The sequence below is a fragment of the Mytilus galloprovincialis genome, chromosome 1 (genome assembly GCF_965363235.1).
Source record: "Mytilus galloprovincialis chromosome 1, xbMytGall1.hap1.1, whole genome shotgun sequence".
Classification (NCBI taxonomy): domain Eukaryota; kingdom Metazoa; phylum Mollusca; class Bivalvia; order Mytilida; family Mytilidae; genus Mytilus; species Mytilus galloprovincialis.
In genome coordinates, this window is record NC_134838.1 from 68337109 (window position 1) to 68349875 (window position 12767).

At 32.6% G+C, this 12767-nt stretch overlaps 1 protein-coding gene across 2 annotated transcripts; it reads left to right on the forward strand.

The window, feature by feature from the left end:
- Positions 1 to 1524: 1524 nt before the first annotated feature.
- On the forward strand, positions 1525 to 12365 carry LOC143082372 (tubulin beta-2 chain-like). 2 transcript variants are annotated; one of them, XM_076258029.1, is made up of 5 exons: positions 1534 to 1682; positions 6340 to 6458; positions 7360 to 7468; positions 9496 to 9851; positions 11058 to 12365. In XM_076258029.1, the coding sequence occupies exons 4-5, from the start codon at positions 9546 to 9548 to the stop codon at positions 11868 to 11870; spliced, it is 1119 nt and encodes a 372-aa protein (XP_076114144.1). In that variant the 5' UTR covers positions 1534 to 1682; positions 6340 to 6458; positions 7360 to 7468; positions 9496 to 9545; the 3' UTR covers positions 11871 to 12365. The 2 variants fall into 2 exon arrangements, with proteins under 2 accessions (XP_076114138.1, XP_076114144.1); XM_076258023.1 differs by lacking the exon at positions 6340 to 6458 and having other exon boundaries at positions 1525 to 1682.
- Positions 12366 to 12767: the final 402 nt, after the last annotated feature.

The following is a 12767-nucleotide window of genomic DNA, read 5'->3' on the forward strand; positions in this document are numbered from 1 at the left end:
CCCAACATTATTTCCAATCATACATGGCCCAAGACTATTTAAAACTCATGTGGTATGATATTTGTAATTTTGTTTTCCATTTAAGGTACATCATATGTAGAAGAATTATTTAAACTAAAAAACCTTAAAATTTTTATATTGATAGAAAAGGTAATATTTTTATGTAAAGCCACATTTATTTGAAAATATTTATTTTGAGGCACAGGCTCATATAAATGAAAATTTTAATAATTGTATTAAATCTTGAATGATCATTCATGGAGTTGCTTTAAATATATATACATGCCACATTATATATTAGGGCATTAAATAAATTGTTATAATCCCAAATCTTGATAGTTGAAATTGTTCAATTAAATGTAAAAATGAACACCAAAAATTAAAATTAGACCTTTAATGGTTTACTTTTACAAATTGTGACTTGGATGGAGAGTTGTCTCATTGGCACTCATACCACATCTTCTTATATTTATTGATTTCAAATCCTAATTACCTCAAAAGTATCAAAGATATCCACATAAAAAAAGTTTTTTACTTGAAGAAATCATTGGCTTTCTTAATATCGTCTTTTGATGATATTTAGGACATACAAAGAGGAGTATTGAGCAAAAGTTAATGAACCACCGTATATTTTATTCTTCTTGTATGTAACTTATATTCAACCATAACGTATGTCTCTTAATAAACATCTTGTTTATATTTACGTGGTTTTATAGTTGTCCAATATCCCAGCCTGGGTAGGCAACGGGAAACGAAGTCAGTGGAAACTTCACTCCCGTTACATATATATATTATCATAGATGAGGGTCATTGATCATTAATAAAAACAAGTTTTTTATGTTACAAATCATGTGTGTAAACATAGGCCAACATAACGTCTGAATAATAGTCAACGATTTTTCCCACGTGGGAGCTGGATCGTTACAAGTAACGATACATGTACACAATAAAATAAATTATATAAACGCCTAAAAAGTGTACATAACAACACCAATGATATAAAAAGGAACTATAAATGTAATTATTTATAAATATTTCGGATAACAGATATCCTTCGTCAGTCAGATTCTGATGTTAAATGAATCATCTTTAAGTCTTCTTAGATTAAACTTTTACTAAATCTTGAAATTTATACAATAAAAAAGGCAAACCGAACATCAGTTAAGACGCTTGCACCATTCTAAAAATTTGTTGAATATGACATAGGTTATATGACTAATTACATCAGAGAGTTCACATATATGCTTTAAATAAAAATAATAATGTGCGATGTGAACTAGCACAATTTTAAAGCTTTAACGGTGTCGATATTATGATGTTACAAGAAAGATTGCGTCAATAAGAATTCCAAATAAACAGCACTGAACGGTCTAAATATATATATATATGCTGCTTACCAATATTCTTATTCTTATTCTTGTTCCGGATATGAGATGTCAAGCGTTTGATCTTTTAATTGACATGTCTAAGAATATCAAAAGTGCTTTTATTTTTACTTTATCAGTCAATCACACTGTTATTCGCCCTTGAACTTGTGTACATACAGACGGTGCAGTAGAAATTCGTCATCACCTGACTTATTTATTATTAGTGAAAATTTGTGATTGTAAGCAGCACATGAAATAATGAGGGAAATAGTTCACATACAAGCAGGACAGTGTGGAAATCAAATTGGTTCCAAGGTAATTATTTAAGTTTAATGATATCAATTTTCTGTCCAAATTAATCCATTGAAATTAGTAAAGAGGATTAACCAGAAAAAATAACAAATTATTTAAGGTTTATGTACCCTTCTGTAGCCATTTTTGTACGAACTTTTCAAACTTCAATTGTATCAAAACTACAGATATTATGAATAATAGAGATAGGCCATTTTGTACATATTCCAAGGGGAAACTTGATGCAAAGCAGTATTTTTTACTGTTCCATTGCATTTAATAGAAAAAGAGGACTTTGTGGCAAATAAATCAAGATTTTTATAGAAAATCCACAGCCTTTATCCTTGTACTCTCATATTTGGCAATTTGATGACTGATAGATATAGGATTATTGCATGCAGTGCTAGCATTGATTTCCTTAAAACAAGTTTATAAATGTAGTTATTGGTTAAGACAAGTATAAATATGGCCAAAATCAAGTACACCTTTTAGGGTGCGCTCGACTTTAGTGTCTCAGCACGAGGTGTTTTGGAATTTACAGGTTACTTAGAACTTTTTGTAAAAAATAAACACTAGCACATCATAGAAAATCAAGTGAGTCATTTATGTTTCAAATTTTATAACAAAAATCTCTGTATTAAAGGCTGTGGATTTTCCATAAAAATCTTGATTTATTTGCCACAAAGTCCTCTTTTTCTATCAAATGCAATGAAACAGTAAAAAATAATGCTTTGCATCAAGTTTCCCCTTGGAACATGTACTAAATGGCCTATCTCTATTATTTTTTATATCTTTAGTTTTGATACAATTGAGGTTTGAAAAATTCGTACAAAAATGGCTACAGAAGGGTACATAAACCTTAAAACATACATTTACGTTGCATAGAATTTTAAAGTATTTTCCGGGAAGGGTTTTTTTAAAAACATTCAAGTGACTTCTTCTGAATCAATAGGCAGCGTCGCTTTAAATTTACAACAAAGGGCGGGCAAATGTTTTAATATCATGAATAAAATGGCCGATATTTGTCGATAATTGTAACACGTAGATGATGTTTACATTCTAAATAACCTTGACAATGGGTTATATTTAAACTGATACATTTGATTGTTTTATACGAATACAATAATGTAATGATTTTTTTATAAATGATTTATTTTCATATACACTAGTTAATTATGGTCACCAATCTTTTTAAATTTACATGACAATACCAAATTTGTATTGTATTGTATAAAAACGAAAATGTCCAAAGCATATCATCATGATCATTTTAAAACAAAATTATGTAGACAAGTTTTCGAGACATGGCAATTCAAGAAAATACACTTTTTCGACGCCTTTTAAAACATGGGTACTTTGGTTTTTCTTCTTTGTTTTGTGAAATTTTTTTTTTAGTATTGTTTATTATTTTAACAAATTTTCAATTATTTTTTAATGTGTTCTTTCTCTTATCCATACAATATTATTTCATTTATGGTTCAATAGAGACGTCCTTCAATGCAAAATTTTACAAAAACTCGTAGAATGTGCAATTTAGTATCAAATGGCTTTCAACAGTAACATCTTGCCCGCTGCAAGATAACATTTCGATTTCAATGTAAGGATTTCATCATGTTTTTTATACAACTGGTCTCAGCATTGTCGATCGATCAATATATGCAACAGACATTTTTTTTTACATGCAACAGACATGACTCATTCAATTATGGATCTGTAAGATCAGGTTAGATAGAGTTCAGTCTGGTTAAGTTCAGACATTATATAATAATCACATCAATACAATTATTTTCCGTTGTTATTTTTGTGGTGAAGTCACTAGATTTAACAAAGTGCAATGGAATCCCTAGAGTCTCTTCCTTGTAATATCTGTATATGAAGGTCTGGGTGAGGGTTACAGAATAGAGAATAACTGCATGGTCAAATCTTACAGAGTAAAACAGGGCTTAAAATTGAGACATTTACTCTGTTTGGGTAAGATTGATTCATTGTCATGTTTATGATGCATTAATATTATAGTTCTGTGACTGTGTTAAAACAATGTAACATCGTATCATTGACAGTTATATTTTTACCCAATTTAGTGACATACACCAAAATATTGTTCATGTAAGCAGGGAAGTAATATTGCTCTGCAGGCCGTTAATACATGCTAATTAGTCGATGTTATTCCTTTTAAATAATACTTCCATGATGTAAGCAACAAAACAGTCACTATCAATATATGATCATGATGATGGGTGGTTATTTAATGTCCAGTGTTATTGCACACGGAGTTATTGCTTTCACGAGTAGTTTTGAGGTAGTTCAATAAACTACGTCTTTGGTGCTTTTTCTACCTCTTCCATTCCTTTGCTATAAAAAGAAAATGTTATGAACTGGTGCCGCTTGTTTATCAGGATTAAAATTTTTAGCAAGGGACAAACGATTTTTATACGACCGCAAAAATTTTGCGGTGGTATATTGGTATCACGTCGTCGTCAGCGTCGTCCGAAGACGGATGGTTTCCGGATAATAACTTTAGTATAAGTAAATAGAAATTAATAAAATTTTAACACAATGTTTATAACCACAAAAGGAAGATTGTGTTTGTTTTTGGGGGTTATGGTCCAAGGAATAAGGAATAAGGGGCCCAAAGGGCCCAAAACAAGCATTTATCTAGTGTCAGGACAATAAGTTGTGTATAAATATTTCAGTTGTTCTGAAATTGTACCACAATGGTTAATACCATAAGTAGAAGGTTGGGATATATTTTAAGGGTTATGGGGCAAACAGTCTAGGAATAAAGGGTAAAAAAGGGGCAAAAAACAAGCATTTTTGTAGTTTTAAGACAATAAATTGGAGTTATCTTTCTTTGTCCAGAATGGTTGTTGAATCACCTGAAACCAATGCTTTATGAAATCTTCTTTGAAAATTGGAGTTATCTTTCTTTGTCCAGAATAGTAATTGAATCAACTTAAATCAATGCTATATATACAATATACAATGCAATATTCACTTTTACTACCAACTGATAAATTAAAGCAATCTTTACCATTCAGTGATTACAAGCACTTTGATTACCATTCTAGGGTAATGCCCCTTTACAAGTGGAAAAATTGAAGAATTTTTTCGTTTCTGTTCTCTTAACTTAAGTTTGTCTCAACTAAATTTAATGAAATGTGTATATAATGCTTATTACCTTTAAACTCAGTTTAAGTTCTATTTTTGGCAGCTTCACTTTTACAGTTCTTGAGTTATGTCCCTTTATAATGTTATATGCTAGCGGTGGCATCATCTGTGTCCCTTTGGACATATTCCCCATTTATTTTTTTAGAAGTTACTATTAATTACTTTAATATTAATTTTAACCATGACTGTATGACATTTTATATTTTAATATTTTATGATGTATTTAAATGAGTAGTTATTGTTGCAAACTCCATTAGAAATTTGAATTGAGATCATTTTTGGAATAAGGGAAAGGGGGAGGTGAAAAAAAATTGGGGAAGGGGGGGGGGTCAATTTTTCTCATTTCAGATTTCAGAAATAAAAAGAAAATTTCTTCAAACATTATTTTTTTTTTTTGAGAGGATTAATATTCAACAGTCAGCATAGTGAATTGCTCAAAAGAAAAAAAGAAATTTAAGTTCATAAGATCACATTCATTCTGTGTCAGAAACCTATGCTGTGTCAACTATTTAATCACAATCCAAATTCAGAGCTGTATCCAGCTTGAATGTTGTGTCCATACTTGCCCCAACCGTTCAGGGTTCGACCTCTGCGGTCGTATAAAGCTGCGCTCTGCGGAGCATCTGGTTTTAGATTCCTACAAGGAGCCAGTTCTGCCATTTGTAACTTCTCGATCCGTGTCGCTTCACTTACATTTACGTTTATGTAAGTGAGCGAGAATGCCCGAGAAGTTAGGATTGCTTTTTGATTGGTGCTCTATTTTAAGAACGAAAGTAGATTTCTTTAAATTACAAAAATAGATTTTTTAAATTACGCAAAAATAATTTATTGTTTAGGGTAAATAACACACTTGACAGCGACTATTAGGGTTGGAAATGCATAGTTTCAATAAATAATTGGGTTCTCCTTTGAAGCAATTGGTTACTTTTCAAACGCTGAGAAGGACAATTGAATTGGGTTTTCTATTGTTTTAATTGCGTATTACGCAAATACGCAGCTTATCTGGAGCTCTGCAGAAAACAGAATAATGGTAAAATAAAGTGCAGAATCAGGGGCGGATGCAGGAATTTTCGAAAGGGGGGGTGCTAACCCAGGGCACCCAGGGCAAAAGGGGGGGGGGGGGTGCAAAACATATGTCCCGATACAAATGCATTGATCGGCAAAAATAAAGGGGGGGTGCGCACCCCCGGAACCCCCCCCCCCTTGGATCCGCCACTGAGAATAATGGGCAAAAATGAAGTCAGATAGTCCTTCTTGTTATTACTGCTTAGTTATTGCACTGACCATGTACATTTGTATTATTAACATCTTCTGTTTAAACCTTCGGCCAAATTTGCAAAACTTTTGTGTAACAGCAAGCATTTCATTGTCCTAAAATATGGACTGACACAGCCATTTCAAATATAAGTACTTCAACATCAATGTTTTTGAATTCAAATATTTTCGAAATTATATTCATGCATGTGGCGGGGGCATCATCTTTGTCTAGTTTGTTTTTTGTTTTTGTTTTTAGGTCTGCTTCATTTGTTCGAGCTTCGGAATAAGCTGTGTTAACCAAATCACGTTACCGGCTAAAAAGCGGCTAAAAGCAAACGAGTGAAACCGGCTGAAAAAAAGAAGATTACGACAGTGGTAAGAAGAACCTTTTCTACAATCGACCCACTTATGAAGAGGATGAAAACATTGGCATAACAATGTTGCAGATGATGCAGTCTCGAGCAGTGTAATTTAAATACACCATACAACCATCATAAGAACATCATATAATCTTTAAATCTCGGCAGATTGCGCTGCCAAGGTGTGCCGAATGTAACTTCGTCTTGTCATTTTCTATGAAAAATAAACGTAGTTTCTTTTCTCGTTTAGTTTCATATTTGGACTATAGATGATATAATTACACGAGCATACACGGACGTCTTTCGGTTTTAACATGTTTAAAGGAAAGCTTATTGTCTATGTACATTTTATGTTACTTTTATGAAACAATTTACCTTACGCTTACCGCCGTACTTTATTGACCAACTGTTTCACTACGTTTCGATTAGACTGGCGATGACGGCTTTTCCTACATGTCAGGTGACTAAAAAAATGAAATCCTACTTTTTTGGAAAATGAATCCTGGTGTGATCATAGGTTAAAATTAGTCAACAAATGGTCAACAAATAAACAAAATATGTACAAGAAAATCAGATTATTTTCAAATAGAACAGTCAGGGGATTCACATGTTCAAATATAACAGTCAGGGGATTCACATGTTCAAATATATAACATTCAGGGGATACACATGTTCAAATTCAGAATCAAAATTAATCGAATTTATAAAATTTATCTCTCTTTCCCATTAACATGATTAATGAATTTTCTTATTTGTCCAAGTAAGAAATCTAAAGACATAGATTTATTTTTATTAAAGTAAAGTTGAAAAAATATGGTCCCGAGAAAATCCAATACACCCTTACAAAAGATGAATGATCGGAAAGAAACTTTGACAATACAAAAGCTTCACAATTTATTTAATATTTTTCTCTATAGTTCTGGGAAGTCATTTCAGATGAGCATGGCATAGATCCAACTGGACAATATCATGGCGATTCTGATCTACAACTTGAGAGAATCAGTGTTTACTTCAGCGAAGCAAATGGTATGTGACATTTTCTTCATGTTAGACGTTTTTACATTGATCACATGTGTATGGCTTCAAGTCATTCGCTCTATATCTAAAATCAATCAAATTAAAGATAAAGCAAGTGAAAAGGAGGTAGAATTGTGCATGATAGCATTAAATAAGACACTTTTCATTCACAATGATAACAACAATATTCATCTTGGACTAATACATTAATTACATATGATCTATCAATTAGAATCTGTTTATATATATATATATATATATATATATATATATATATATATATATATATATATATATTTTCTAAATAATAATGGCAATAAGAAAAAAATCATAAAAAAGGGTGAAAAACATGAGACAAATGGTAAGAACTTGGTAGAAGAAAACACCTTATCTGGATATGTTCTAAAATTACACAACTTTAAAAACCAGTTGAAGCTATCTGGTGCCTTTTTCAAACAATTAGAGACAACAGAAAGAATGTATTGTGCATAATTTTTATGCCCCCGCCATAGCGGAGAGCCTGAGGGCATTAAGTTTTACCCTTGTCCGTCTGTACGTACGTCCCAAAATTGGTTCCTGTTCTCTAACTTTAGTTTGCCTCAACCCAATGTTATGAAACTTATACACAATGCTTATTATCACAAAACACAGGTCAAGTTTGAATTTGGGTGGCGTCACTTTTACTGTTCTAGATTTAAACATGTTAAACCCCTTAACAAATGGAAAAATTGCTGAATTTTTCGTTTCCGTTCTCTAACTTTTGTTAGCCTCAACCAAATGTTATGAACTTATACACAATGCTTATTACCACAAAACACAGATCAAGTTTGAATTTTGGTGACATCTTTTTTACCGTTCTAGAGTTATGCTCCTTTACAAATGGAAAAATTGCTGAATTTTTCGTTTCTGTTCTCTAACTTCAGTTTGCCTCAACCAAATGTTATGAAACTTATACACAATACTTATTACCACAATACTCAGATCAAGTATAAATTTGGGTAGCGTCACTTTTACAGTTCTTGAGTTATGTCCCTTTATAACGTTATATGCAAGCGGAGGCATCATCTGTGTCCCATGGACACATTCCCCAATTATTTTCATACAGACATGTTTAAGCCATCGTAAAAACATCAAACAAAGCATTTTCAATGGCCACAATTTGTCTTTTAACAATAATGAATTGATTCTTAAACTATCAAAATTTTAGTTTGTCCACCTTCCATACTTTTCACTCCCTCAGCTCAATGCTTATGACCTTTTTTTTTTGGTTCTGCTTTCCCTCAACGGGAAGTTGTCCAAGTAACTGTTTTTTCCCGGATTGGACTAAATAGCGATAAGGTGTATAGTGTTACCTGTCAGACAGAGCAATATCAGATTCAAATCTGCCTGATAGATATACCTGGAATGACATCGATTTATTAGTAGAGATGATCGTACCTTGAATGTTATATACTTGTATAACAATGTTATTTAAACTTGTACCAATTTTGCTAGAGTAAATTCGAATGAACTAGGTTTATTATTTTAACATTGCTATACACCAACTGCAGGTAAGTAAATTAGTGGAGTAGGAAAATACAAAATGCAAAATCATTTTTAATGAACTTGGAAACATCTGGTACTATTATGCTGATGTTATTGTAATGGTCCCAGGTAACAAAAAAAATATCTACCGACCGTGCGAGGGCTTTATAGCCACAGGGACTCGGTTAGCAGATGTGCAGTTTACTATCCATATCCGTATACTGAAAAATCCTACGGATATGGATAGTAAACTGCACATTGCTAGAAAACAAAGAAATAGTGATGTCAACGTCAAATACGTTAATAAAGTAAAACAAATAGACAGAAATAATAAAAAAAATAAAAAAAACATTGTTTAACAAAATTTTAATCTGCTAACCGAGTCCCTGTGTTTATAGCCAGTCAAGGTCGTTAAAAAAAACATAAGTAAGTAAAATATCTGAGTCGAGTCACCACCAAGGTAAAATCTATAATTTAAAGTTTAACATACATTTACATCTATATAATTATAGGAAACAGATATGTTCCTAGAGCAGTTCTTATTGATTTGGAACCTGGTACCATGGATTCTGTGCGATCGGGTCCGTTTGGGCAACTATTTAGACCTGACAACTTCGTATTTGGTCAGTCTGGTGCTGGAAATAACTGGGCCAAAGGTCATTACACGGAAGGAGCTGAACTGGTAGAAAGTGTTGTGGATGTCGTCCGAAGAGAGGCAGAAACATGTGATTGCCTTCAAGGGTTCCAGTTGTCACATTCTCTTGGTGGAGGAACAGGATCTGGCATGGGAACACTGTTGATCAGTAAACTCCGGGAAGAATACCCAGACAGGATTATGATCACTTACTCTGTATTCCCATCTCCAAAGGTAAAAAAAATATATGTTTAATGTGTTACATTTACCTGTTAAAGTACATGTTCACATGTCTTTGCCTTTAAATGAAAAAAAGAGTTTAGAAGTCAGACCAAATTAAATGAGACTTGCTACAATCTCAGATGAAGAACGCTTACATTTCAATCCTATGTAAATCAAAACTTATGAAATATTATTCTTATATATATAACTTGAAGTAAAAAGTTTATCGATATCGAATTAAACTATGAACTTATTTTATTAGTATATGGGTTGATATCACACACTTTATATACAAAGGGAGACAATTCAATCTGAGTTATCCAAAGTTGTGATGTTTACTTTTATACTATGTTAGCTGTTGCTTCGTTTGGATAACATTCTACAAGAATAAGATCTACAAAAGACACTTTTAACCAAGGCACATGTATATCCTCTTATTACATGTAGAGAGACTTTCCAACAATTGCTTTGAATAAAATAAAATATTTATTTATTTTATTTGTGATTTAAGGTAATAATTCAGGAAATGGAGATGCTGCTTTTTGTGATCATGTCAGATTGGAACTTGGATTAAGCATTCTTAACAAATGTCAGCTATCTAGTTTGAAATATCTCCTGAATCTAGGTCTCTAGATAAAATCTCTGGAAATGGAACTATTATGTATTTCCAGCTATTGGGCATATGTCATCCAGATATGGTGGGTAAGACGTGACCAGAATCCCGTTTAAACTTTTATAAGCGATACTTCAATTTTGTTTTGTTTTTGAGACCTGAACACCTGAAGATAGTCCAAAACATCATTTATGACTGATTTTTATAAATTTTGATTATTTATCCAAAAATGTACAAGAAGCCAAAACTTATTTAGAGATTTACATTCGTTATGATTTCAATTGTCCCAAGAAGTGAATAAATCTAACAGACTAACAAAAAATCAGCTTTTTACTCCATTATTCAAATGACAAAAAATTAAGGTATGAAAAAGACAACCACTGACTGATGATCCCTAACTTAAGATTGGCACGTTAATATGTTTACTGACCTTAAATTTGCATGGAAAAGAAAGTCTCTGGTTCATTCCGTTCTTCATCTGGAACCTTGTGCAAATACATGTATGTATGAAAATTGATGGGTATGTTTTAAATTATTTATTGATTCACCAGTTTCATAATAAATTAAAGCACTTAATAAATTTTGTAAAATTATCTTTTTACAAGGTTTCTGACACCGTTGTTGAGCCGTACAATGCAACCTTATCTGTTCATCAGCTTGTTGAAAACACAGACGAGACTTTCTGTATCGACAATGAGGCTCTCTACGACATCTGTTTCAGAACATTGAAGTTGACCACACCCACATATGGAGATATGAATCACATTGTTTCCGCTGCAATGTCAGGCATAACAACATGTCTTAGATTTCCTGGACAATTGAATGCAGATTTAAGGAAATTAGCCGTTAATATGGTTCCGTTTCCTCGTCTTCATTTCTTCATGCCAGGGTTTGCACCTTTAACATCACGCGGCTGTCAACAGTATCGTGCACTTTCTGTACCAGAACTGACACAACAGATGTTTGATGCTAAGAACATGATGACGGCGTGTGATCCTCGCCATGGAAGATATTTGACTGTTGCTTGTATTTTTAGAGGGAGAATGTCAATGAAAGAGGTTGACGAACAAATGCTAAATGTCCAGAACAAAAACAGTTCATATTTTGTAGAATGGATTCCAAATAATGTCAAAACGGCTGTTTGTGACATTCCACCAAAAGGCTTGAAAATGTCGGCTACTTTTATGGGTAACAGTACAGCAATTCAAGAAATATTCAAGCGAATCTCTGAGCAGTTTACAGTCATGTTTCGCCGTAAAGCTTTTCTTCATTGGTATACTGGTGAAGGGATGGACGAGATGGAATTTACCGAGGCGGAGTCGAATATGAACGATTTAATTTCTGAATACCAACAGTATCAGGATGCAACAGCAGAAGAACAGGACTTTGATGAGGAAGAGGAAGAGGAAGAAGGGTAAAATGTTCAAAAACTGAACTGTGCGCAAACTATTGATTAAAAAAGAAGTTAGCTTTATACATTAAGACAGATGTGACATCTTGAATTTCATTTAATGCAGTTCGTTTTAAATATGCGTAAAGCAGATTTAAAGAAAACGTTTTGCACCAAGTAAACTATTAAACTAAGATTGTTAACATAAGATTAATGTGACCCATAGAAAGTTTTAATTGAATAAACTTTTGGTGCATAAGGCAAAGTTTTACTTTGTAACATTTATGAATTTGAACTTACCATTCCTTCAAGACTATATTAGTCCAAAATCTTCTAAAGTCTCACATGTCATGCACGGGACGATTTTTGTTGTCCTGGAGTTATCTACCTTTCTTCATGTATTGTTGTTGATCCTTGAAAAGTTTATTCTCTTAGTTGCTATCTCCATGATATTCACTGATCTCTTTATATATAATATTTTCATCATACTGTGTCACATTAAATCATAAACAGTCATAATATTTACTGAACTTTGTTTTAATGAACTTTGCTTTTAGCAAAGATCGATTCCAATTACATATAATAACGTACAATTCTATATTTTAAAATTTAAACAAAAAATCATATGAAATTTAACATGGTACTGGATTAATTTACTGCTTTCTTTTTTCCATTATTTTGCAAATATTTCGGCTTGTTTTCCATGTCTACATCTGATACGTTATTAGTTCCATACCGATGAAGTCGAAGGGGACTTAAGGTTTACACTCTGGCCGTCTGTCTGTCTGTCTGTCCATCCGTCAGTCCGGCAAATCACTTGTCCAGACTTTTTCTTCATGCTTGAAGATATTGATTTGATATTTGGTGTATTGTTTTATCATGACAAGTTACAGGTCAAGTTCCTATTTCACGATTTTAGCTTTTC

What these genes read in the sequence shown, in the direction of transcription:
- LOC143082372 (XM_076258023.1), top strand. Translation starts at nt 1,626, where the DNA reads ATGAGGGAAATAGTTCACATACAAGCAGGACAGTGTGGAAATCAAATT. An exon ending in GAAATCAAATTGGTTCCAAG is followed by an intron (nt 1,683 to 7,359) that starts GTAATTATTTAA and finishes TTTTCTCTATAG; the next exon opens with TTCTGGGAAGTCATTTCAGA. An exon ending in TTACTTCAGCGAAGCAAATG is followed by an intron (nt 7,469 to 9,495) that starts GTATGTGACATT and finishes ATATAATTATAG; the next exon opens with GAAACAGATATGTTCCTAGA.